This window comes from Mya arenaria, chromosome 3 (assembly GCF_026914265.1).
Source record: "Mya arenaria isolate MELC-2E11 chromosome 3, ASM2691426v1".
NCBI classification, from domain to species: Eukaryota; Metazoa; Mollusca; class Bivalvia; order Myida; family Myidae; genus Mya; species Mya arenaria.
The window spans coordinates 24,896,600-24,924,576 of NC_069124.1; the positions used below are offsets into that span (position 1 = coordinate 24,896,600).

At 33.8% G+C, this 27,977-nt stretch overlaps 2 protein-coding genes across 13 annotated transcripts in view; one reads left to right on the forward strand and one right to left on the reverse strand.

The window, feature by feature from the left end:
* The window catches only part of LOC128228276 (calpain-15-like), a 67,123-nt gene extending 39,837 nt beyond the window's left edge, over positions 1-27,286 (reverse strand). The window contains exon 1 of one of the 5 annotated variants that reach the window (XM_052939481.1): positions 27,136-27,286. The gene's annotated coding sequence lies outside the window, so the exon portion shown is untranslated. The other 4 variants (XM_052939480.1, XM_052939485.1, XM_052939482.1 and 1 more) reach the window with 4 other exon arrangements.
* LOC128228277 (GRB2-associated-binding protein 1-like) overlaps positions 1,026-27,977 on the forward strand; it is a 45,692-nt gene continuing 18,740 nt past the window's right edge. Inside the window, exons 1-2 of one of the 8 annotated variants that reach the window (XM_052939487.1) lie at positions 1,026-1,267; positions 1,887-1,913. In XM_052939487.1, the coding sequence (XP_052795447.1) occupies positions 1,184-1,267; positions 1,887-1,913 (111 nt within the window). In that variant the 5' untranslated portion in view covers positions 1,026-1,183. The other 7 variants (XM_052939488.1, XM_052939490.1, XM_052939491.1 and 4 more) reach the window with 7 other exon arrangements.

Below are 27,977 nucleotides of genomic sequence, written 5' to 3' on the forward strand. Positions count from 1 at the left end.
CTATAGAACAACCTACATTTGTGCCAGCACCCATTGCCAGAGCTCATTTTTTGCATCACTTAAGAGTAAGCTGCACAACTTCCAATCTCAGTTATGTATCACCAAATGATGGACTTAATTTACCAGTCAATTGTAAACACGGCCCCCCAAGTCCAGGGTTATAGCGGAGGAAACTGGCCGTGTTTTTACCTTCCAGTGCCAAGTGAATGGTTTTTTTTCACACCAAAAACAGCGGGGAAAGGGCCTTACCTAGGATGTGGGGGATTTTACCTACAGTTTGACTGGGATTGGTTGGACCAATAGTCAAAGTCCCCGCTTTTCCCCGGACTTGGGGGGCCGTGGTTACAATTGACTGGTGCATAAAAAACTTGGGGAGAAAAGTGTGCCATATGTGGGGAACACATGACCACCAGAACACAAGCAAGGAGCTCTAACTGTCTAAGCTGACCGGGCGACTGGTTCTTAACCACACACACTACACTCCTTTCCCCATTAAAGACTATGGCTGATCCAGGCGCTCATTTCTTCTGACACAAGTAAACTGGTCAACTACGGAGGGAAAGAGTGAACAGGGGCTTTAATCCATGACAGCCGGAACACTAGCATGGCACTGTAAGCTAACACTTACAGGACAGTTTAACATACCATGTAGACGTCTCACGGAGTTATAATGTAAAAAGGCATTTCCCATTTTTTTGAAATGAAAACAAGCTTACGTTCATAACTTTAGTTCTATTCAGAAGAGAATACAGTTAATAGTAATGATTTTTCAAGTATTATATGAATGACATTCCGTGAAAATGATATTTCATAAAACGTTCATTAGGTTTCATCACTAAAGGACTCAATTTTTTACCAATTATCGCCCAAAACAACAATGTTGTCATTTCTGTAAATCCCACTGACCTCTGACCTCAGAAAAGTATCTTGCAATATGTTTTCTTTTTATTGATTGGTTTAGCGAGAGAAGTTTAACCAATGAAAATGTTTGTTGTGTTCCATTAGAAATTGACGTACTTCCGGGATTAAATGGACACTATTATTTACAGAAACTATGTCTATAATATTCACAAAAACATATTGAATAACACAATTTAGCTTATTTATAAATGGCTTGCATACAATAAGATTATTTTGTCAATAAGTGAACTTGACAGACAACTCATGAATCTATGACATCACGATGAATCACGTTGTTTATTCGGGTTGGATGATTAAGTCCCCACCCGAAAAGAAACTTACAGGTCCATGGAAAATATTTAGAGCGGTAAGTTACCTAGCAAAACAATGAAATAGGTAGTGCATGCTTATTTAGAAAATACCATTGCCTGCATAAGAAAAAAATAATAATTTGCAGTTATTTTATATATTATTGTGAGCAGGTGATCTTTCGATCAAGTTCTTCGAGTGCTGTACAGTAGTTTGTTTCTGTAGTAAAAAATATGTGCACGATTGTGTCATGTGGTAAAATTTGTCTTTAGCATTTTAAAATACAGTAACTAGCTGCGTAACAGTCAGAAAAAGCTCAATGTTATGATTTAAATTTGTTTTTATGATTTTGGCAATTTAGTATTTGCAGAGCCTCATACAAGAAATTTAATTTACAGTGTGTTGTGACTTTTCAGTTATGCTGCCTTTTATCTTGATAGCCTCATCTCTATGATTATAATGATTGCATTTGCATATGCATCTTTATTTGTCCATTTCTTTTACTACAAAAAGCCATACTTCGCCATTGACATACCAGCCATACAAAATCAGATGCCTATCATATGCCCTGGGGGATTGCTCATGCATGCAGATGTAATTGTTCATTTAAGTGTATGTATTTATCTGATGTTCAATCCTGACCATGTCCTCGTTCATCCCTTGTTATGTTTCCACAGATCTCCAGTGACATCACACAAGCATCTGTAAGTTGCCAGTTTCATATTTGGCATAAGTTCCATTGGTGTTGTGGAGTTCTTACCTGTTTTCCTGTTTAACTTTATAATTGAAATGAACCTTGGTAACTGCCTTGTCCCTAACTGTAATATAACATGCATACAAATGAACAGCATGAAATACTGAAAATATTTCTATAGTTTGTCTTTAGTTTGCATCACTGATTCACTCAGTCAAAGTTCTTTTAAATGAGGTATTACAATTAAGAGTAAGAAATCAATGCATTCATATATTTATTTCTATAGCGCGAGTTTTAAATGAAAAAGGTACAGTCTTGACATAAATTTTAATTGATCATAAACTCTGATACAAGTATAGTTTAAGGAAATTCATGCACTGTTTTGCTCTTATAAATTTTTTGGTTTTATCTTTGATAACTTAAATTATAATCAACTCAAAAGCAGGTCGGACCATCCAATGGAGGAATGTCAACAACAGTAAATGCTAATCTGTCACTGTTTCACTTTCTATACAATCCAACAACTTCTAGCATGATTAAACTCTGAGTGTGATGACTAATGTTTGCAAATGAAGTTAGCCTTTGAATGTTTTGGAACAATGAATAAACATTGCTTTACGTAGCTCCACCAAATGTACCCAGTGAATTCGGAATCAAGTGCAACATACTTTTACACATTAAATAAAAACAACTACTACCATTAGCAATTGAGCGTAATCTTTAACATATATCAATGTTGAATTTACTACTAAGGGGTGGACTCATACTATCGCAAAGGATCTTTATAAGTACAGCTTGCATTGGTTTTACATTAGCCGGCCAATTCAATTGAAGCCTATAATTATGCTCTTTAGAGTGCAAAAAAGTATTTTGACCATGCAATATTTAGCTGATTGACATTAGTAGCTTTGCTAAGATTCTTTGCAAACATTAGTAATGTTACATGTAGAATTCAGCAAAATTTGAAATGCATGCTTTTCATTTAGGCATGATACAAACAACATTGCTCAATTTTCTCTCTCAGCATTTTGTATACCTAAAAAATCAGATCTTTTGTTGCATTGTGAGGCATGACATTCCAGACACATTTGTTTATCAAATGACTATAGATTTTGAAGGTTGGATTTATCTTTACTATTTTTGAAACCTTGAAGTAAATTTGGCAAAATTTCAAACATGTTGCAGATTTTTTTATGATACAGGGAGACTAACTGACCGACTGACACGAGTCAAAACCATCTAATCTGCATTTTAATTTGAATGTGCATTTATATTTATACTTTATTTCACAGATTAGAATCTTTCATCAATGCTTATTTTAGTTATTTTTAACTTGTGGCAAATAGTACTGAATGATACGTTTAAAATTAAAAGCAATGTTCAAAGGGCCTTAAAAATGCATCAAACCCAGCAGTTTAAAAGGGGGTTTAAATGTTCCCTGTGACCCTCACCTAACTTAAACAAGGTTTTACCTTTTACCCATTTGAAACTCGATCAAAGAAAATAAAATATTTTTGTTCCTGTTTTTGAATTTTAAAGCAATCATCTAAAGGAAGTTTTCTTAAATAATAAATAAGAAATCTTATCAGTATTTTAGGAAATAGCTCTTGCTCAGGGTTTGGGTAATTATTTGGTTCAAAGGTTAAAAGGATCCCTGTTGTAAATGTTACAAGCAATGCCAGCTGTCTCATGGGCTAGCTGTATTTCACCCATCACTGATACAAATATTTGAGGCCCTTATAGTTTATTTATCCAGATGTTTGTTTTTATTAATCAATGGTTATTTAAGCTTAATGTGATTGACTTTCACTCCAATTATTATACAGATTAACTTTATCTGGGCCTCACAAAGTGTGCTGCCTATTTGACTGTTTTTTAACCATTTTAGGAAGGAGGCCAGGAAAAATTGAGAAAAGCATCATTTTTTACTAAAGTTAGGAATTCAAGTTATGTCTAGAAATAAACAAGAATGTGATAAAATTTGTTTCTTTAAGAATAAACCAACTTTTCAATATGAAAGCGGTCTTGGGTTCAATTTTTTTATTGAAAAATTAACAATGAAATTACCTAACATTCATATATGAGAAATTTATTTTTATGTTTGGGCCTAAATTATGTTTAAGCATATGGATATGGCTGAATTTCGGCACAAAATTTGTAAAAAAAACAACAACCACACTTGTGATCATGGAACTTGTGTATAATTTAAGAGTGAAAACTTTATACACAAATTTAATTAGGTATGAAAGGAAACCCAATTTCAACAAACTTTGCCTTTAATTATGCTTAGTTGTGAGCCATAACTTATGCTCACTGCTGCAGGAGAAGGGTTTAACAATTGTCTTTTTCTAGCTCGTCTGTGTTTCATAAGACAACATTTGAAGTCCAGGTGCTGCACAATATGCACATGTGCAGCAAGGCCAGTAACTCTTGCATTTATCATCTCTACGTCTCTTTTTGGATTGAAAAACAACACAGACTAGCTTGCCCGGTGACCCTATTATGTCTTTCAGTTGCTGTATTCGTTAAAATTTTCATAATTTTCCCCTTCATATTCCTTTGTCTACATGTTAAATCCTTTCTTATACAGAATTGGTTATTATTCGATTTGGTAATTTTTCTTTGTTTGATAAGAAATTGCCAACCACTTGGCGGTACTTTTATTAATATGTATCTAGCTCCTTGTAAGAATGATTAACAGTTTTAAGTGTTGTTCCTCATGTTGAAAGATAAGCAGGAAGTAATGAAATTCACAATATTATTGTCTCATATTATAAATGATGATTACATTGTGGTTTGTCCTTTTCTTGATTGTTTTGTTATCATGCGTTGTTACGCAAATAGATAATCAAGTCAGACATTTATAAATTCTTTGTCCTAAATATAGTTCAAGAAGGTCATAAACTAAAATGTAGTATTGGATTAGCAAATACAGTCTCCGAAGTTAATTTCTTTGCCAAAAGCATGAGACAAATAAGAAATTCAAGTAGATAAGTTAATCATAACCATGTCCACCAAATCTGGTAAGTAAGAATAAACAAAATATATTTTGGTAAATGAAAATGTATTTGGGATTGGGTGAAAATCTTAAATTATGACTGATTACCCATTAGTGATGGGCGGATTATCAGCAATGGTCAATAGTCGCCCCAACCTGAAAGTTAACAATCAGCAACAACGTTACCGGTATCGATTAATAAAAAAATGTTTGTTTTTTATTGTTTTGCTGATAATTAGATGTAAATGTGATTGTTGATGGTTGGGAAAAGGTTAAGATAACTCAACAATTCCTGGACATATGGTCATAAGACTTGACATGAAGGTTGGGCATGACCAGTAGATGACCCATATGGATTTTATGGTTCAAAGGTTAAGGTCACAGTGACCTTTAAAGGTAAATGGTTGCCAAAGCTTGTTCGAGTGATAACTCAACATTGCCTGACCCTATGGTAATCAAACTTGACATAGGGGCTGTTCCTGACCAGAAAATGACCCCTATTGATTTTAAGGGTCAGCAGGTCGAAGGGCAAGGTCACTGTGACCTTAAATGCTAACGGGCTGTCCCATGGCCCTCAGACTTGACTTGGAAGTTGCGCCTGACCAGTTGATGACCCCTATTGATTTAAGGGGTCATTATGTCAAAGGTCAAGGTCGTGACCTTGAATGCAAACTCAGCAATTCCTGGACCTATGGTCATGAAACTTGACATGAAGGTTGGGCCTGACAAATAATTGACCTCTATTGACTTTAGTGGTGATCATTTCAAAGGTCAAGGTCACAGTGACCTTGACTGTGAAAAGGTTGTCCTAGTGATGACTCTTCGATGCTTGCACCCATGGTCCTCAACCTTGACTTGGAGGTTGGGCCTGACCAGTAGATAATCCCTGATTTAAGTGGTCATTGGGTCAAAAGTCAAGTTCATGGTGACCTTCAAGGCAAAAAGCGTGTCTGTTTGAAAACTTGACAATGCCTGCACCCATGGCCCTCAAACTTAACATTTAGGTTTGGGGTGACAGGTAGATGACCTCTATGGATTTTGAGTTCATAGAGTCAAAGGTTAAGGTAACAACTCATATAGGTCATTAGAATTTACATCATAATTTACTTTTTCCCTGCTGCTTAGAGAATTTATGTTTATCTGCAAATATCAGTCATCATCTGAACATGATTAAAAACTGTACCTACTATCCTCATACTTTGAAAAGTCATAATCTTAAGACTGACTTAAAGGAATCCAATGCCAATGACAAATCAGCTGTCATTTCAGTCCATGCATTCCTGACAGCAATTTGGCACTCAGGGGAGCATAATGTTTGACAAACGTCTCTTGTTTAATTTGATTTTTAATTGTGATTTAATTTACCTGCACTTCCTCACTAGATACGAAATGATACAAAAAGTTTTAGTTTAAATTTCTGATAATCTTCAATTATTTTGATTAATTAGTTGATCTGTCAGTCTGTTTAATCCATAATGCAAATCCGGCGATTGCCCATCACTAATACTCTTTTTGGATAGTAATTTACAATTAAGGTTGACAGGAATGGGTTAGTGCTTTCCAAAATGGATATTTACTGTTACTTCTGTGTGCAAACATGCTTGTTATTTGAACAATGCACAATTGCAATGCCATTATGCACCACGAGACTGTCAGTTTGTACCACCTTAATGGCAGCGTTGAGCATCATTCTAGTAAACATAATTTAAAGCTGTGAATTAGCTTGGTCGATCTAGGCCAATACAAGCTGAACATGTCCGGACGCTTTGTGAGGTTATAAGCCTGCCTCTTCAGTTGGTAGTTCCACGTGATGCATGAAAGTATACAACAAGAAAGACCTTTGATGCAAAGCATCAAAGGGCGCCGTTTAATAGTTTATGCATTTGTTATATGTTAAAAAACAAGGAATGTCAAGGCCAACAAGCATATTACAATGCATCGAACCGCATCCATGAAATTCTCAAAATATTTGTAGTATTCTGCTTAACAACATAGGCTAAAGCATTGCAATTGAAGAGTTTCAAGTTGAACATTTCATTAGGGGTGTGGTACATTAATGAACACAACAGAATTAGGGTGCTTGTGCACTGTACTTTTTGTCATTGCCACCTATCCATATCCAAAGTTTTATTTCAATACCATGAGTATTTTGAAAGTAATGCTCTGGTCAAGAAAAACAGGCAAAGGGCTATAATTCTGTAATTAGCTGAAATACAGCTATAGTCATTGTGCACTGCACTTCCTCTTGTTGTGCTTTACCATTGAATAATGTTTAATGAAATTCCAAAAAGTAGTTTTCTTGTTATGCTACGGACAGGAAAAGGAACAAAGGGAATAACTCTTGCAATTCGCTGAAATAGAGTTATTGTTCTTGTACACTGCAGTTCTAATCATTTAGGGGGAGGGGGCAAAGTCACCATGCTGGAATGACAACTTGAAGAAAAGAATAAGTTTCCTGATTATATGGGGAATTCATCATGAAGAAGTGACATGAAATAACAATTTTTGTAGTACTTTAATAAACATTATCATTTCGTATGAAAGTTACAAACATAAATAGAACATAATTATTGAACTGTTATATAAAAAGAGAACATTGTTTACTAAATGAAATGCATTTATAACATAACATGCCTTGTTTTTAGCTGTTTAATAATACTAAAATGTATGAAATTGGACAAATTGCATAAAAAACTGGTCAATGGAGTTATAATGTTAACTTCTCCTTTATTACATGGTAAAGAAGAGTTGAAAATGGATGTTTTTAGTTGATAGTGATATTAACACAAAAACAGCATGTGTCTTATTGGACAATGGCAAATTTTTCAAATATGATAAAAATAACGCATACAAACTGAATATGTATCAGACTATGCATGAAAGAAATAATACTGTTTCTATTTTTCACAAAGGTTTTGAAATACAGCAATGCACATACAAGCATAAATAGGCCAAATATGCACAAAATAATAGTAAACAATGTGTGAAAGTGATACTGAACACTTAAAATAATTTCTTTGTGCATTAAATGAATATATACCAGAAAAGCAATACTAAATCAAGTCCAAAATGTATAATAACATGAAGAACACCCCTTTATGAATATCTTCATAACAAATCAGAGTACATGTAAACAATAATCATTTATATAATTAGTATCAAATGTGTCTACTTTAAAGTGTGTTTTCATTTGCATTAAATTAATATATACCAGAAAAGCAATTATAAAAATCCTTAAATGTATAAGAAACTGAAGACAAAAACGAATAACACCCATTTGTGAATATCTCCAAAACAAATCAGAGGTCACCTAAACAATAATCATTCATACAATTAGTATCAAATGTGTCTAGTTTTTGTGTGTCTGTTCATTATCTTTAAATGAGCATCTTTAAAGTGAAACTCTTATTTGAAATCAATACATATAACAGGGCTTCCATTTAGATTTTGAAACTGGAAGTATAAACTTCCTGTCCATCAATTTTGGAAGTTCCAAGCGTTCTACTTTGGTGGTTTTCTTCAAAATTATGGAAGTTTTTGTACTTCCTAGAAATCAATTTTGAAAGTTTTAACCCATTTCTAAGGAGTAATATTCTTCCAAACTTCCTTTAATGGAAGCCCTGCATATAATTGTATTTATAACACACATCAAATTGACTGATAAAACAATAACTACTTACTAAATAATGCATTTACTGAAATATTGTTTACTGATTTATAACAAGCTTGTGACCCTGTTTATAATAGCAGAAGGCATGACAAATATTAAATGATTGGTGATTGCTAAAAGATTTACTGTGGTCTACTATAGTATCACAAGGCAGAAATACCATGTTGTATGTTCATTCTTATTAGCAAATTGAACTCAAAATCCTTCATTAGAAACATTGTTGTTGACATCTATCAACCCATTTTGAAAAATCAAAACAATAATAAGTGATAAGTCTTGTTTGGGAGTAAGAGTGCATCTTTAAAAATAGTGTGTGTTTTTTTCACTTTATATGAAATATGTACCAATTCAATTTGACAAATGAGACAAAAAATTTAAGTTAGGAAATAGAAGTACCGTATTATATCATGTATAGGACGCTAGCATAGATAGGACGCAGGCAAAAAAATAGTTGAGAAAACGGGTAAAAAAACCTTAATATATAAGATAGGACGCAGCGGAAAAATGTCAAAAACGGAGCCGAATTGAGGTTGGTAAAGTATTTATAACATATAATGAAGTAAAAAAACAAACAAAAAATTGTATATAAGGCATATTTCAATAACTGTCTTGTGTATTTCGATAATTAGCATTGTATTTTGGTAATTTGGCGTACACAACAATGATATATGTCTTGACATTTTGAGAACATTCACCCATATTATAAGACTTATACAAATGCCGTAATAGTCCCGACTGACAATCAACCGTTGCAACCGTTGCAATAGTCTCGCCATGCCTTCTTAATGACAGTCAACCGTTGCAACCGTTGCAATCGCAACACAACTGTGTATTGTCAAAACTGATGATTGTTTTGATAAGGCTTGTCGCTGTGCGGATTAAAGCATGTCGGCATAATTAATGCGTGTTGGTAATTAGCCTTGCCAGCGAAAGGCACATCGGGTCAAGTGCGAACAAACAACCATAAGGTATTACCATCGCAATAGTTTGTTCTATTGATGTTTTTTTAATGACAGACAGCAGGTGTTTTTCACACCTTCGCACATTTGAAAAGATTTGATAGTGACAATAATGATACTTTGCGTTATGCACATTCCTTTATTAATTTTTTAAAACAGTAACATACAACAAAATGTTATGTAAAATATCGAAACATTAAAATCATGAACAACGATTAATTGATATTTACCTCCTTTCCCGATTTTCCGTTGCCGTTATAACTCAATCCAGTTAAAGTGCTGACTCACATTGAGTTTTTGTGAGTAGCGTCCCTTTTATAAAAAAGTAAACACTCATGTTTTTTTTTTCAATTTATTTCTCAAATCATTTTAAAGTAAACATTCAATATATTTCTGAGTGTGTTAACTTGCGTGATTTTACCTTATGTTAGTTGTTCTCTTCGGTGACGCAGTACAGATACTTACTATTACCGCGTTCTTCCCCGGTCCGATATTTTCGACCTGAAATGGACTTGGAAAAAACCCAGATGAAATTCTAATAGCATAGAAAGGACGCAGGCAATTTTTAAATCAAGAATTGGGGGTAAAAAAGTGCGTCCTATGCATGATATAATACGGTAGTAATTGTACATAATACAAAACAACAAAAAAATTGACAAAGCTCAATATAACAGGAAATCTATATGAAAACAAAAATCATTAAAGGCCATAATTATTTAAACTAAATTAAGGTATTTAAGTAATACACACTTAAATAAAAGCTTTCACCGACAACATAGTTATTATCAAGGTACACTATGGGACTTTTATCCAAATTTTGAAGATATTTTCCGTGAATTAAAAAAGTTATTTAAGTTTCATTACACCCAACCCCAAACTCCAAGGGCTACAAAGAGCGACAAGTAAATATTTTGTCTATATTTGATTTTTGTTTCACATTATCAGAGCTTATGAAATAAACATGACAGTTTCTGGTGAAATAAACTTCAGTTAACAGAAAACATAAGTTCAACCGAACAGCATTATTGATACACATGCAAAAAAATCATTTTGATTGATCTTTGATTGATCTTGTGAGTCTTCTGAACAGAGCAGTATTTCGATGTTTGAAAATATAAAGCAATTTTATAAATTCATAAAAAATAATTAATAATAAGACAACCTGCTGAAATCATTTTCTATGATGTCTAATGAACAATTTAAAAGACAATTTATGATAGTTTACCATTCAATTTTGAAGAAAATATACATAATGTCATGTAACCATACATTTTTATAGCTAATAAAATGCTTAAAAATCAACCCTTGTAAAAATTGATAAAGCTTTATTGGACTTATTCATAAAATGTAATCATTCAAATAAATGAATTTTACGTATGATACTAACTCAGAATTCAGATTTAAAAACAATGAATGTACATTCAAATTAAAATATGTAAAGAAACAAGAACACTATGTACATGTAGGCGGTAATGCCCCTCCAAAAATGTCAGAGTGAAAGTTCTCAACTAATTTGTCTTTTTAATATTATAACATGTAAAAAGTCTCTGTAGGTTATCGATGTCTATTTGTTTTATTTTGTCAATGGTATTCTTACATTTAGAATTTTTCACAATAAGTCTTTACTCTTCAACATTTGAAGTTTGGTCTGTTTCCATGCTTTGTACTTGTAGTGTGTGCACAGATGATAATTACTCAATGCTGAGTCAATGCTGATTTGGTTTTTATGCCCCTTCAGGTTCTTTACCCATCTAGAATGTTTAGTTCTGTAAAGGAAAAGAAGTGTACTCTAAAAGCTTTTCTAACTTATTAGTATAGATAATAATACTGCCATACATATACAAAAGAAAATATAAACAGTTTAATATTTCTCAACATTATTTAAAAAAAAAACAACAAGCTGATACATACATGTAGATAATATATAAAGAAAATTACTAAATTTATCAATAAAATTCATCATCATCATCATCATCATCATCATCATCATCATCATCATCATCACCACCATCATCACCACCACCACCACCACCACTTGATTATTGAATACAGTGAGTTTATAAAACAACAAACACCAACTCGAATATGTTTTTTATGAAATACTCACATCATCTCTATCAGATGTGACTGCCTTGTGGATGACATGGATGTCAAATCTGTCTCAATGATCCAACATAATATTTAATGCAGGTTGGAATTCTTCATAACCCCAATTTGTTGACTTAGTAATATTCAGTCATTTTCCTGCCTGAAAGAAATTAGACTTCTGATTATCAACCGGCAGAAACTACAACTGTGAAAGACAAATGCACTGTATCAATTATACATTCTGCACTAATATCCGTTTTAGCCAAGAGTAAGTTGGTAAGCACAAATGTGTAGTTGTTGTGCATATGGTTGATAATGATTCACAACAGTACGGGGTTTTAACGAGACCTACACCAAGCAAATGAATGTCGCTAGTGTCAAAGCTGTCGTGGCTTCCAGCCCGAAACCATGTTCGTCTTTTCTTACAGGTTTATTTTGAAAATATGCAGTTTGTAAACAAATAATGGGTATGTTCATGTATTATGGTATGTTAAAAATAGGTCACATACCAAAACACATCATTTTTAAACAAAATTTTAAGTCTAATATTTTTCGAAGATAAAACAATCAAATAAAAGATTACATACTAAAAGATTACATACTCATATCATATACATAAATAATGTGCATAAGTACATTTAAAAATATGAAACATGTACATAATGCACCAGTCAATTGTAACCATGGCCCCCCAGGTCCGGGGTTATGCCGGGGATAGCCGGGGAAACGGGCTGTGTTTTTACCTTTCAGGTGGCCCTGTAGTGCCGGGTGAATGCGGTGGTTTTGTCTTCGAGCAAAATATAGCGGGGAATATGCCTTACATAGGCTCCCTGGAGTGCGGGGGCATATGGCAGGGATTTGACCATCAGTTCGTCCTCGCAGGACGAGGATTTTACCTAGGGTTGGCTGGACCAAAAATCAAAGTCCTGGCTATTCCCCTGACCTGGGGGGGGGGGGCGTGGTTACAATTGACTGGTGCATAAGTAGATGTAACATGTATATTAATAATAATATATAATTATAGTACATGTATGTAAAAATATTAACACGCTGTCTTAACATTTAGCAAATAAAAATAATTTAAGAATTCCAAAGATAAATTAAAAAACAAACATTTTTGAACACATCAACGTACAAAACTACTCAAAGATACTTACATACATAGCCCTTTGATATGAATATCCCAGTTCCATGCCGATTGTTGACATTTGTTTTTTCGACAGAAAATCTTCTCTTCAGCGTATAATTAACTTATAATCCATGTTTTACTGTAATGACTCAAATTGTTAGATGTATCGTAATCAACTGTCAGTGCGTACTTTTAGAGTTTACTTATTTTAAACGTATATTCATGATAAAATCATCACCCGAGTTTCCAACTACTACGATGTAGAAATTCCATCATTGACCTATGAATAGCGGGGAAATACCTTCTGGTTCTAAAAATAGCAACATCTGGTATGTGTTACAACTCGGGGACAATCGTAATAAAATTTTACTAATGTCACCTTCAACACATTAACAAATAAAGTTAGGTGAACATTTAATTCCAATATCGATTAGATTAAAGAAAAAAGATTACCTCATGGTTTATCAATGCAGTAAACATAACAAAACAACATAAAACATAATTATTCCCATTCGCATAATTACCGGTCCACACATTTTACATTTCCGGCACATGATATTTAAGATATTTCAGGTAACCAATCGGAAAACGTAAACGAATCGGGAACAGTTATTAAACTTATTTGTCGTTCTTCTGAAATAATGTTTTGAAGATAAATTGAAGACTTAATTTATTCAACCATAAAAATCATTTTTAACACCCATGCAATCGCCACCCATTTGCATTTTTTAATCATTATAAAATAACAGTAAAACCCAACTGTCAACCAACTTAAAAACCGCTCCTACCACTAACTAAAATAAATTCCCATTCCATAATAGGCGCGCACTTCAGTGCGGCGCCAATAAATAATCACAGATGCAGTAGACCTTTTTTCTATTAGTTCTGAAGACCATAGACGACAGGCAATAGATATCATGCACTTGATTGGCAAAAGAGATGATCTTTCAATGCTTCAAAACCTTGAAATGCATAGTTCAACAGTTAATATGACTCGCTCATGGTTTGTAAAATTCACTTTTTTAAAATTATGAAAAAAAGTGTGGCAAATCAGGAGTGTTAAAACAAAAATACCCAAACTGGAACCTTCAGTAAAGATTGATATTTGCTCAAGTATCGTCTTTGAAGACCACAATTTTCATTAGCGTTTATAATGCGATTGAAAATCAATTACGTATGTGGTGTTGCGTGATTGGTTGATTGACATTTTCGCGTGATGTTATCAATGTTTCCTTAACAGGTCAACATATCCACTACTTTTGTTAAAGTCCCGGTGGCTGTGTGAACTAGCCAGCTGTTTCCTATTTTTTTCTTGACTTTACCAGCGTGGGTTTGAACCCCACTTACACCAAAATACTCTTTATGCTATACCTGTATTTTTTTCTGCAATTTCGATATCATAGATTAAAATAATGATAAAATAAGTCTTTTCAGATGCATAGCCTGGAAAACTAATTTTGGTCCAAAGACATGAGCGAGTCACTTTAAAACGTAATAAAGGAATTAGTAGCACAAAATCAAAATAAGATGAAACCAGGACAGAAATGTTTTGTTGGATTATAAATCAGACAAAATTCGTGATACATTGATTATTGAATCAAATGGACAGACATAATGAAAAGCGTATGTATATACAAAGTGTTTAAAAGAAGGAAATTAATTATTATGTTTACTTCTCATTTGTCCTTCACATTTCAAAATTCACTGTCCATACTTAAAATATTCAATCAATAAAAAAAGAAATAGATTAAATAATAAATATATATTTGTTTCTATATATAAAGCAGCAATTAGAAAAAGTACTATGCCCAACTTTCAAGGTCACATGATATTACACATGATGATATGTTTTATGTTTTTTTAGTAAAATAATAAAGCTCAATGAAAATTAATTATTAATGAACATAATCTATCCAATCCATCAGACCCATCCAATGATAATTGGTTTATATTCGATCAGCGCACAATCACCTTAATAATGATACATGTATCGAACTGAATTAAGTATATAGAAATAGTTTTTATTCCTAAAATTTCTGTTTTTGCAGTAATTAGGATGATTACACCGGAGTTACCAAGGTTCAGGAAATCTTTCCCAATTTTTTATTTTATTTGCAGGATTTGCAACCTTGGAAGGGTTGTCATCCATATTTGCTTTTACTTTTGTAAACCATTCAGTCATACTGGAGTTGTCATTCTTTACATTTTGTACCTTTCATGATTATCATTATTACTTTGATTATATTTTGATATTTCTTTTCATCGTAAAAGAAATTTACAGTTCTTTTCTTAATCAAAGTTTTTATTAAGATATTATACCGGAAAGGTAAGTGATTTATTTTCAATGATTGAGATAACGATGGCTTCTGGTAGCAACGTTTTTTTGGTAGTTTGATCGCACATGGTTTCCTTAAAAAATGCGGAAGTTACAATTTCTAAATTTACAATCTTTTTTAAACATTTTGATCTAATGATATAACACCATTTTCTCATTGGACTATTTATTCCGCATCTTCCAGTAAGATGCAGCTCCCCTTTATAAATTTAGTAATGTAATGCACCAGTCAATTGTAACCACGGCCCCCCCCCCAGGTATGGGGTATACCGGGAATAGCTGGGGAAATGGGCCTTGATTTTACCTTCCAGGTGGCCCCGCAGTACTGGGTGAATGCGGTGATTTTGTCTTCACGCCAAATATAGCGGGGAATGGGCCTTATCTAGAGTCCCTTGGGTGCAGGGGCATTTGGTGGGGGTTTCACAAGCAGTTCGTCCCCGCAGGGCGGGGACTTTGCCCGGGCTTGGCTGGACCGAAAGTCAAAGTCCCCGCCATTCCCCGGACCTGGGGGGGCATGGTTACAATTGACTGGTGCAAAAAAATATTCCGAATCCGAAAAAAAATGCAGCTTCGGCAATTTAAAGTGGGGCCATCGCTATGCTTTAGACATGCTGTTGTCATCACCATTGAATATTTCTTATATTTTTCTATCTTTCTTGACTTGCAGGTATATTATTATCAATTTGATTTGCTCAAATGTTTAATTCTAATCTCACAAGGGAACTTTGTGAGGTAAATGTTTTGTACCATATGTTGTTAAAGACAATTTTCAATAACTCTAGCGTATGATATAAGTAAAGAATGTTGCAATTTATCCATACGCTAGTTATTCAGATCAGCCTACATATTGCCATTTCAATATGGGAGTTTATCAATATAATTACAATCAATTTCTATTAAATATACACTTTGCCATTTGGATTCCTAAAGTTCACCCATAGGAGGTCATCTTCCGGAATGCTTTATGCTTTATATCTGTCACTGAGATTATATAAAATTCAGCTGATCGGATTGCAAAATTGTTTCGGAGATTAAATACTAAACATGTATCATCTGCATTACTCAGATGCCTTAATTAAAAGTCACTTGGTAAAGCAGAGGACTTAAATAAGAACAAAATTAATTTCTGTGTGCTGTAGCTAGCTAGGTTTGTTATGATTAAAAAAGGTATTACTTTGGTGTCATTTATGTTCTATTTAGAAAAAAACAAACTCCAAATGAGGTTGTCAATTGTACATAAATTCTTATCAACTGAGCTATGAATAGCAATTTTGGAACCTCATTCAGAACATACGTAAATGGCCTATTAAAAGTGCATGCTGTAAAAGATGCGCTGGTGGTCTTTTGGGGTTCCCTGATTTTGTGACATGAACAATGATTATTTTGACTCTTAACTTCAAAAATATGCGTAATGTTCTGATAAAAAGCATTATATCGGCTGCCCATTCCGAGCATCTGCTTAGGAAGCATAAACAGTTAAACCATACCCTATTGTGTATGCTTACAGGTATGATACAAATCACATGATAAGGAATAGGTGACATGTGATGCATTGTCGGTCAGAATAAAAGGCGACAACTATATTGTGTAAACAGCTACGATGCAGCTCATACTTATCGCTCTGTAGTTGGTGGTATTTCATATTTTTAGCTCCACTGGCCGAAGGCCATGGAGCTTATGTCGTCACAGATTGTCCGTCGTGAGTGCGTGCGTGCGTGCGTAAACTTTTACTTTAAACTGATAAGCGGATTTTGACAAAACTTCACAGGAATGTTCCTTTGGTGGTCCTTTACCAAAATTGCTCAAATGGTTCCGGTCCATTGCACAATATGGCCGCCAGAGCTAAAAATAGCAAAATCTTTAAACGAAATCTCCTCTGAAACGGTTCGGCAGATTTTGATGAAACTTGACAGTAATGTTCCTTGGGTGGTCCTTTATTAAAATTGCTCAAATGGTTCTGGTCCATTGCACAATATGGCCGCCACAGCTAAAAATAGCAAAATCTTTAAACGACATCTCCTCTGAAACGGATAGGCAGATTTTGATGAAACTTGACAGAATTGTTCCTTGGGTGGTCCTTTATCAAATTTGCTTCAATGGTTTCGGTCCACTGCACAAGATGGCCCCCAGAGGTAAAAATAGAAAAACCTTTAAACGACTTCTCCTCAGAAACCGATGATCGTATTGCAATGAAACTTGACAGTAATGTTCCTTGGGTGGTCCTTTATTAAAATTGCTCAAATGGTTCTGGTCCATTGCACAATATGGCCGCCACAGCTAAAAATAGCAAAATCTTTAAACGACATCTCCTCTGAAACGGATAGGCAGATTTTGATGAAACTTGACAGAATTGTTCCTTGGGTGGTCCTTAACCAAAATTGCTCAAATGGTTCCGGTCCGCTGCACAACATGGCTGCCAGGGCAAAAAAATAGAAAAACCTTTAAAGAACATCTTCTCAGAAACCGATGATCAGATTTTGATGAAACTTAACAGAAATGTTCCTTGGATGGTCCTTTATCAAATTTGCTTCAATGGTTTCGGTCCACTGCACAAGATGGCCCCCAGAGGTAAAAATAGAAAAACCTTTAAACGACTTCTCCTCAGAAACCGATGATCGTATTGCAATGAAACTTGACAGTAATGTTCCTTGGGTGGTCCTTTATTAAAATTGCTCAAATGGTTCTGGTCCATTGCACAATATGGCCGCCACAGCTAAAAATAGCAAAATCTTTAAACGACATCTCCTCTGAAACGGATAGGCAGATTTTGATGAAACTTGACAGAATTGTTCCTTGGGTGGTCCTTAACCAAAATTGCTCAAATGGTTCCGGTCCGCTGCACAACATGGCTGCCAGGGCAAAAAAAATAGAAAAACCTTTAAAGAACATCTTCTCAGAAACCGATGATCAGATTTTGATGAAACTTGACAGAAATGTTCCTTGGGTGGTCATTAACCAAAATTTGTTAAATGGTTCCAGTCCACTGCACACCATGGCTGCCAGAGCTAGAAAATAAAAAAAACTTTATACGACTTGTCGTCGAAACCGATGACCTTTTTTTCGATAAAACTTGACAGAAATGTTTGTTTGGTGCTCCTTTACTCAAATTGCCCAAATCATTTCGGTCCACTGCACAACATGGCAGCCAGAGCTATTAAAGTAAAAAAAATTTTTAAATAACTTCTCCTCAAAAATTGATGATTGTATTTCTATGAAACTTGACGAAAATGTTCGTTAGGTGGTCTTTGCTTGAACCTTTTGGCCAGTGGAGCACAGGCACTGATGTGCCTCTTGTTGAATGTTTACATGACAACAGTAATCAGAGTGTTAAAGAGTGTGTGAAGGACAAACAAGGTGTGTTTTTCTACCTTTTTTAACTGGCTTAGCCACATTGGAAAAAATTATATTTAAAAAAATGGAAAAAAACGCCATTTTCTGTCACTGAAATTAATCCACTGTGGTCAAAATTGGTCTGAACTGACAATTAGGCAGAATTAAGCAGCATTTAGCCAATGTTCTTTCATGCTCTCTGAGTGAATTTGTTATTCTATATAATTATATAATTTTCACTTATATATAATTTTATAATAATCCACATATATATATAAACCCCAATAATATTCATATATATAACTCTTATACAAATAAAATTCCATCAGTTTTCACCCAATTATTATACAGGAACTACAATGATTTTAATTATGGTTTTAATTATGCCTCTATTAATTCGCAGGATCTAAAATAAATAAGGAAGTAAAGAAACTATTTTTTATGAAGAGCAAGTCAGACAACTGTATACTCCCTGAGTGTGTGAATTTCTTGAGTTGTCCCCCTTATAACCTCTCTACAATTCAGTGCCTTTTTATAAAGTTGGAAAAAACAATCACTCCTTTTCCATTAACATTTTTCTGAGGGTATAGTTCACAGTTTAAACCATCTTTATCCATAAATGGTTAGGTTGTTGGTGTGTTTTTTGCCCAATAGAAGGAAAATAAACTAAATATTGTCCGCAAAGCCAATGATGGGGTTTAGGTTCAAAAGTGGGGTACCCCCGTCTGCCTTTTGAATTTTTTAAAGCTTGAAAACTTTAAGTGGGGATCTCGAGTGCTATCTTTACACATAAAAAATATTTCAAGAATATTCTTTGTGAGCTCAAGTTTCCTTTTCCATAAAACCGTGATAACAAAACTTGACATTTTCACCCAGCCTTGTCTCTAGTAAACTTACATTTTTGTTCACAATTACAGTATTTATAACGGTTGCAGCTTCTCCTTGTGTTCATTGTTAGATATTTTAAGTGTACCAGTTGATGTTGCTGCCACTGGGGGGTCTTGCATTGCCGAAATTTGTGCGCCAGAGTTCTTCAATTGCCAAATACTGTGCTTTCAGCTTGTTACGACTCTAGTCACCGAAATTCAAGCAGCTGCAGTCTTTGCTACTGCCCTTTCCCCGAAAAATTGTGTGCCAGTCAATCTTGTCACTTTTTCAATCAGCAATAATTGTGGGCCATTGGTGTAAGTTTTACTGCTCTTATTGCTGATAATTGTGGACTGTCATCATTTTTACATGATCCCCCTCACAGAAAACTGCTCCAATAGGTGTTGATACATATGTTCTTGATGCATTATGTTAATATGATATATGTTGAAAAATAAATGAGAAAAAAACAACATGTGCCATCAATTGCAATTTCTGTCATCTGATATATCTTTTGTTTTTATAAATTGATGCATAATAATTTATATCTGCAACAAACCTTTGCAAATATCAGGAGATCATGAGATGATCTAATTGAATTTTCAAACCTAAAGCATTAAATGATAGTTGTATTTTGAGTGTTACAGAATTCCAAAATATTCCAATAAACTGTAGCTCTAAGTGTGATTAAGGGATAGTATGCTGCAGCTGTGGTTCAAGTAGCAATATACTGTAGCTGTAAGTGTGATTCAGATAACAATATGCTGTATAAGTTCAGTGTCATTCAAGTCCCAATATGCTGTAGCGGTGAGTGTGATTAAGATGATAATATGTGGTATACTTAAGTGTAATTCTGGTGATAATATTCTGCATATGTAAGTGTGATTTAGGTGACAGTTGACAATTGTGTGAGTTTGATTCAGGTGGCAATACACTGCTCGGGTGACAATATGATATACATGTAAATGTGTTTCAGGTAATGTGCTGCAGATGTAGAAGTGTGATTCTGGTGACAATATGCTGTAGGTATGAGTGTGATACACATGGCAATATGCCTTGAGTGTGAATCTGGTGACAATATGTTGCAGATGGAAGTGTGATTCAGGTGCCAATATGCTGCAGATGTATTAATGTGATTCAGGTGACAATATGTGGTAGATGTAAGTGTGATTCGGGTGACAATATGCTGTAGATGTAAGTGTGACTCGTGTGATGACATGCTGCAAACGTATTGGTGTGATACAGGTGGCAATATACTGCAGATTTAAGTGTGATTCAGGTGAAAATATGTTGCATATGTAAGTGTGATTCAGGTGACAATATGTGGTAGATGTAAGTGTGATTCGGGTGACAATATGCTGTAGATGTAAGTGTGACTCGGATGATGACATGCTGCAAACGTATTGGTGTGATACAGGTGGCAATATACTGCAGATTTAAGTGTGATTCAGGTGAAAATATGCTGCATATGTAAGTGTGATTCAGCTGACAATATGCTGCAGATGTATTGGTGTGATTCAGGTGACAATATGCTGTAGATATAAGTATGATTCTGGTGACAATAATATGTTGCAGATATAAGAGTGATGGAGGCGGCAATATGCTGCAGATGTATTGGTGTGATTGAGGTGACAATATACTGCAGATGTAAGTATGATTCAGGTGGAAATTATATGCTGCAGATATAAGTGTGATTCAGGTGACAATTGATAAACTGCAGATGTTTTAGGGTGATTCAGGTGACAATTTACTGCAGATATGAGTGTGATTCAGGTGACAATTTAATGCAGATGTGAGTGTGATTCATGTAAGAAAAAGGTGTAGCTGTGAGTGATTCACCTTGGTGAGTCCAGTATGTATACCTTTTATACATGGATATTCTTCAGGGCTTTTTCTATAGTACCCACGGGTCCGACTATCGGACCCATTCCCAAAGCATAATATAAGATATTTTTCCCAATCTTCAGAAAAAAATCCCAATCAAAAAAAAAAAAAAAAAAATTTTTTTTTTTTTTAGAAATTCTTTTTACCTGTACTGGTTCATTTTCAACATCCTAATAAATTATGTGATTTGAAGTATTTTTAGTAATTGAACTCAGAAATCATTGATTTTCATCACATTTAGAGATATGAAATATTATCTGTCATGATTTATTGCAGTAGATATTTACACCCCAAGGATTGATATTTCAGCCATTGTGGGTCTTTTAAAGGGAAAATAAACTAATATTAAATAATTTCCTAATTCACAGGAGACTAGACAGCTTTTTTCTTTTCACTGAAAAAATTCCCAATTTTCGCATTTTCACGACGCAAATTTTCCCAAAATGTCTAGGGTCTTTTTCCCAAAATGGGCAGAAAAAGCCCTGTTCTTACATGTATAGCAGGGGATACATGCTGCATTATAGCAGTGTTACAATCATAAATTTACACCAGTGAGAAACCGATTGTTTTTAATACTGAAGTCTTATTGTTTGATATGAACTATCTTCAAAAGAATGTGTCTGTCTGTAGATTTCAGCACATGCTTAGCTCCATCAGTAACAGGGGGGTATGTCTCCATCCACTTGAAGAGCCAACTTTGACTCTTTAATCTTGATAATATGTGTCTTAAATCAGGTCAATACATGAGTTTTAAGGTTTTATCCATCTTGTGACACTGGGGGGTTATATTAATGCTCATATTAGATGCTATTTTTATTTCATTTCTGATAATGATTTATATAAATAGTCATTGACGTTAAGACTAAGCTCATATTTAGATAATATTTACATGCTTGAATGCTCTCGATAGCTTAAGCTTTCATTACTGCTACCTTTAAATTTGTATGGCAAAATGTTTTTTTTTTACATAATTGCCATGTATTAGAGTATTTAAATTTCATTACCTCAGGTTGATGGTGACACAGGCACTTGTAAGATAGACAAACAAAATAAGAATTACAACTTATAGTTGTTGAGTTCAGCCATTGAACTTTAACACAAAACAGTTTAAATATGAAATTCGGATGACGGGGGTATGAAACTATTTTCTGTCATTACGTCATATATGGTAGAATACTCGTCATGTATGATAGAATACTCGTGCCTTAAATTCAAATATTAAAATGAGAATTATTGTGATTCATGCTGCCGGGTTTAATATAACACGGATGATGCATTATCTGTAAGATGATGATTAGGATAGAGGCAGAAGGTGGGAAGTAAGTAGACACATACACTTTTACAAATGATTGGAATTCGAAGCATCTCGGCTATGGTGTACTTCATGTTTTCCAAGTGGTTGAGTTTCGATTTGTGACAATGTTTATTTTAAATTCAGAGGTGATGAACCTATGGTTTTTGTTATAGAAAATGTAAGTGAAGTTTGAATGATTTGTTTAATATATATTAAATCGTGGTAAAAAAATTCAAGTGTTACTAAGTAAAGAGATAATGAAGATGCGCATTTTGTTTAAACTGGATTTTGATGGATAGTTTTCTTTGGATCTACTTTTCAGTAGGCTAATAAGTTTGAGAGAAAACATAATATAAGTGACCTTTACGTTCAGGTTTAGGAAAATACAATAAAACAGTACATGTGTATAGGAAAAATGAATTTGAATTACTGAATAATATAGATATGATTGATTCATGTTGGACTATTTAGAATATGATTGAATAATAGGTAAGTTTTTAAAGAATTTTCCTCAAATTGATTTATATTTTGTTTATGCTTTTAAATAGACTCACAGACTTTATCTTGGAAAACCAAAAATTCAATCATTGTTGATATCAGTTATTTAGACACCAAACAGCAAATGGCATTTACTCTTATGAACAGAATTTTGTAAAATAGTTCAACCTTAAATGGTGGTTCCGCAAAAAAAAGCATTTAAAATGATTTCAGAGGTCCATATTTTTAAAGCCATTAAAACTTAAATTCCAGCAGTTATAATTTCTATTTTATTTGAATATGTTTGTCGACTTTGTTTTCACTATTGTGAAAATGTTCACTACATAGTGTTAAGGTGTTAATGTTCTGTTTTCACGAAGTATACATAATGAATAATGCATTTATACCTGACAGAACGTGATCAATTGTTTAATAATATTAGTCATAATAATTGGCCTTCATCTATATTTATTCATCTATATTTGTATAGCCAGAATTTATATTTGTTCTTAAATTTATTGACTGTAACACTCCGAGGTCTGAGCAAGGAAAATGAATGCAACAAAAAAACCTTTCGTAATCAGGGAATGCTCAGGTATGTTTTTGTGACAGTTCAAGTGACAAATGATGACAATTGCCGCATACTGACGAGGAGATCTATAATTGTCTTAAGTACTGAATACTGATGCGCTCTACTCTGTGTACGTACCTTATTGGATGTATATATCGTTTTTAACTCAATTAATTGTGACGAAAGCTGATAGCTTTAAATAGAAATAAATTGTTGTCTGTTGTGTTTTCAATTAAGGAAAAAAGAAGCTTGGGAAATATAAATTATGTTTTATGTGTTTGTATCTTTAATGTGGTAATATTTGCAAGTATGTTGGATTTTTTTTCTCAGTTTCATATGGAAGCATGTTATTATATCTATACTCATCTGATATTTAATGTTATACTGTTGACATGCATTAAAAGGCGCACAATATTGGTTGATGCATGATTATTTATTTTTAATTTAATTATGCATTAATGAGTTATGTATTATCATGTTTAACTCATTAAATTGTCTTTAATGATAAAAAAACTCATTTGATTGACTTTAAAACTGTTCTCTCACAGATATACCATTTTTACAACTTTTTTATTTTTTGTTTTGGGAAGAGCAAATTTTTGCGTAAATATCTGCAAACCAATGATAAAAGATTGCTGACAAAACGTTCAATCTGTGAGAGTGCAGCTTTAGTGATAAAAAACTAAAGAATATAATTTGTGTACAGATACAAAAATATTAGCCTTTATAAATGTTTTTTTAATTATTAGCTACGTGGCAACAAATTCAGTCAAAAAAAGCGCCAAATATGTCGCTATTATTTCATTATTGTACACAATTCGTATGATTTTTATTTTGTTCAATTAGGCCAGTTTTTTTTTTTTCGTTTTACTGGAAAATTTTAAAATAAAATTAAGAAAAAGATGTCCATAAATGAGCGTCGAGAAAAATAAATAAAAATAAGATGGATTTTCCGTATTTTTTTCTTTTTTTTTGGAAAAATTTATAGAATACATGTATGTTTTGAAGTTGTGCACACTTGTTTTGTACTCCATACTGCCTGTTATATAATAGATCTGTATAATAAAGTCAAAACAAGATGTCATTTTCACAAGTAGCCACAATAATGCACCAGTCAATTGTAACCACACCCCTTCCTCCCAGGTCCGGAGAATAGCGGGGACTTTGACTTCCAGCCAATTCTTGGTAAAATCCCCACCCTGCAGAGACAAAGTACTGGTCAAATCCCCGCCAAATTCCCCCGCACCTCAAGGTTAGGCCCTTTACCCACTATTTTCGGCGCAAAAACAAAACCACCGCATTCACTAGGCACTGCGGGGCCACATGGAAGGTAAAAGCCCATTTCTCTCATTATCCCCTATATACCCAAGGACCTCGGGGGCCATAGAAAGAAATACACAGAAATACATTCAAATTCCAATAATTTTTGGACTTAGTCATCATGGTCCTTCATGGAATTTCACACTCATAATATTATTGATGCTTTCCACTGTCAACCTTAAGCAAGTTTTGAAAAAAATTAAAAAAATTCCAGGGGATATGGATCCCCTGGCGGGGGACCAGGGGATGGGTAGAAATTCCGGGGGATATTTCCCCCCGCCGGGGGATATGGCATGTATGCATCTATACTTTTGTAGTGCTTTTAATAGTCACTGAAACTCACACTAGCAAAACATAAGGCATCTGGCATATTGTTTGTGTCTAAAATGTTGATTAATATCATTGTGGGTTCGTTTATTGAGATAAACAACACATATGAAGAAATTTAATGTCTTTGAGGTACAAGAAAAGAAACAAGATATGTAACTAAAACTTACCAGATTTCACAGTAGAGTCCATTATTTGTAGTTTCTTAATCAACATACAAACATGGATATGTTGACAACATTTTATCGTCCAAAATTGTTAAACATGCTATATCATCTTAACAATAAAGTCTCTCTCTATATATATAAATATAAATATGTATACAAAACAAACGCCTCCATGTTTTCACTTTGTGAATTGTAATGACTACTTATATTGAAAACGATACACATCAAATGGTAAATTGTTGATCTGACATAGTTAGTTGATATTCAGTTACCTGTAAGGTACATTAAGCTAGAACAGTTATCCTTATTGCTATTTTACATTGTATCCTTGAATTTAACTGGGATTTTTTTTAAAGGGTATAAATATTAAACAATTACAGGTATGTTGATATTGTGTAAAATTGAATGGAACATATATGGGTGCTTTGGTATAAAGTTCACATTTATATATACCTCATTATATCACAATTTTGATTCATCTGTTTTCGTAGAGAAATGTAAGAATGATCAGGTTTTGTCTGACTCATGGCCTTGGTGTTGGCATCATCATCGATGTTGTTGTGTAAAATCTTTAACAAGTTGGCCATAATATAAAGATTGTTTGAGATACAGTTGAAACCCGTTGGATCGAACTCGCTTGGTTCGAATTCCTCGTTGGCTCGAAATGGATGTAAAGGACCGATTTCTATAAACCGAAGGTGAGCATTCCTGCTAAATTTGGCTCGAATAATCGGAGGCTCGAGGTTTATTCGGCGGTCCGTGAGAGTTTGAGCCAACTGATTTCGACTGTATTCAAATAAAACTTGGAACACAAGTGTAGCAAGACCCACAACTCTGAAGGATGTTTAATAATTATTGAGTTGTGCACCTTGTATCGACTGATAAAAAACAATGACAAACAAGTGTTGATGTTTACTCCGCAGCATTCTTGTTTAAATTGTAGATTTATTTTAAGACAAATGTAAATGGGTTTTCGATGTATGTAGCGGCACTTATACTGCCATGCTATGGAGCTAGGTTTTATAGCAACGCGATAGAGTGTCCACCTGCAGAGCAAGAGGTAGTGGGTTCGAACCCTGAAATATGCACATAGTATTTTGTGTAGTCTGTTACATTTGGTGCCCAACGTGGGGCCTCAGCATGTGTTGCACGATAAGCCTCAAGGTCATTGCAAATTGATCCGGTTACACAAAGTGTCCACATTATCTTTATCTTAGATGAAAAAGCTTGTTAATCTATAGTCATGATTTCTCCTTTAAAATAAATTGATGATACTTCCGAAGTGATGTTTACTGATTCAAGGAAACACTTTCGTACAGGTTTATCACTTCCTTAATCGCAGTTGTTTGATGGCCTTTGTTATTGGACAGAAACTATTACGGTGTTTTCGTTCAAATTTCAGTTAAATTATATCTTGATTACAAGTACTTAAATTCAGTTATATTAAAAGTGGAAAAATAACCCCATTAATGACTCACAGAATATTGTGAAATATTTTGTCCTGGTGCTGGTTAGGATATGAGATTTTCAAGAAGTATGTACAATAAACTCATAAATTGAATTTGAATAAATTATTTATCACACAAGTACTTGGAAGTTGTCACAATTGTTGTATATGTTTTTGTATTTTTTATTCACTTTTGTATATTAATTTGTATTCTGTATGCACCTTTTTGTTGTTGCAATTTTAATGAGGCCCTTTTCTATATTAAAGGGACTTAGACATCAGATGATACAATAGCAAGAAAAAAAGAAAATTGTCAAAAACTTTTAAAAAATTGTCATTGTTGTATACAACACATTGAATCTTACTTACTGATGAATCACATTGCTTAATACACATGCATCTTTCGCAGTTTTTGTGCATTTTTCCAATTCAAAATTCATTAGGCTTGTCTACCACGTAAGTCCCAGTAAGTTAAAAAACAGTGTCAATATATTTATCTGCACTCATGAACAGATATGATTTAAACTCGGAAACCATCATTATGCACTATTTGAAACGAGGAAACACAGATGAGACGGCAACATGATTGTTGCGTTTATTATTTAAACCATGTGAAGTGATCTACATTATTGGCCTGCTACTATAGCTGCATTGACAATTCTAGGATTGTTTTGGGGAAATACTGTATTTGCCGAGTTTTGGACGATCTGGTATCTAGACCCTTTAAAGGCCCACAAAATAGGTTGATGCAAAAATACTGTCAAAACATTAGCAATATTTTGGCACTATTTCAACTTGGAATTTTGTGGCCACGTTGCTACTAATTAAAAACATTTTTTTAATTTAGGCTTTATTTTTAAAAAAAATGGATCATCGAAGTCAAATAATTTAAACATGATATTGCATCAAAATTCAGAAATAATATTTTTGGCATTAACTTATACTGTGTGCCTTTAAGATATCCTTTTCGCTCCTCTATCCCTAAGCCTCATAAGATATATAGGCCTTTAACTATAAATTGACATAATGAATGAATATATAACTTAGTGGCTGCTCATGTGGCCACTCTCCTGTGAAAAACAAAACGGTTTTAATGAAAGGAATCTTCCGTGGGCAAGTAAGTAAATATTATACAGGAATCTTGAGTGACATCTTGAAAGGATGCATCAGTCATTCTAAAGATACTTGGAATATCAGGGTGGTGGCTGCAT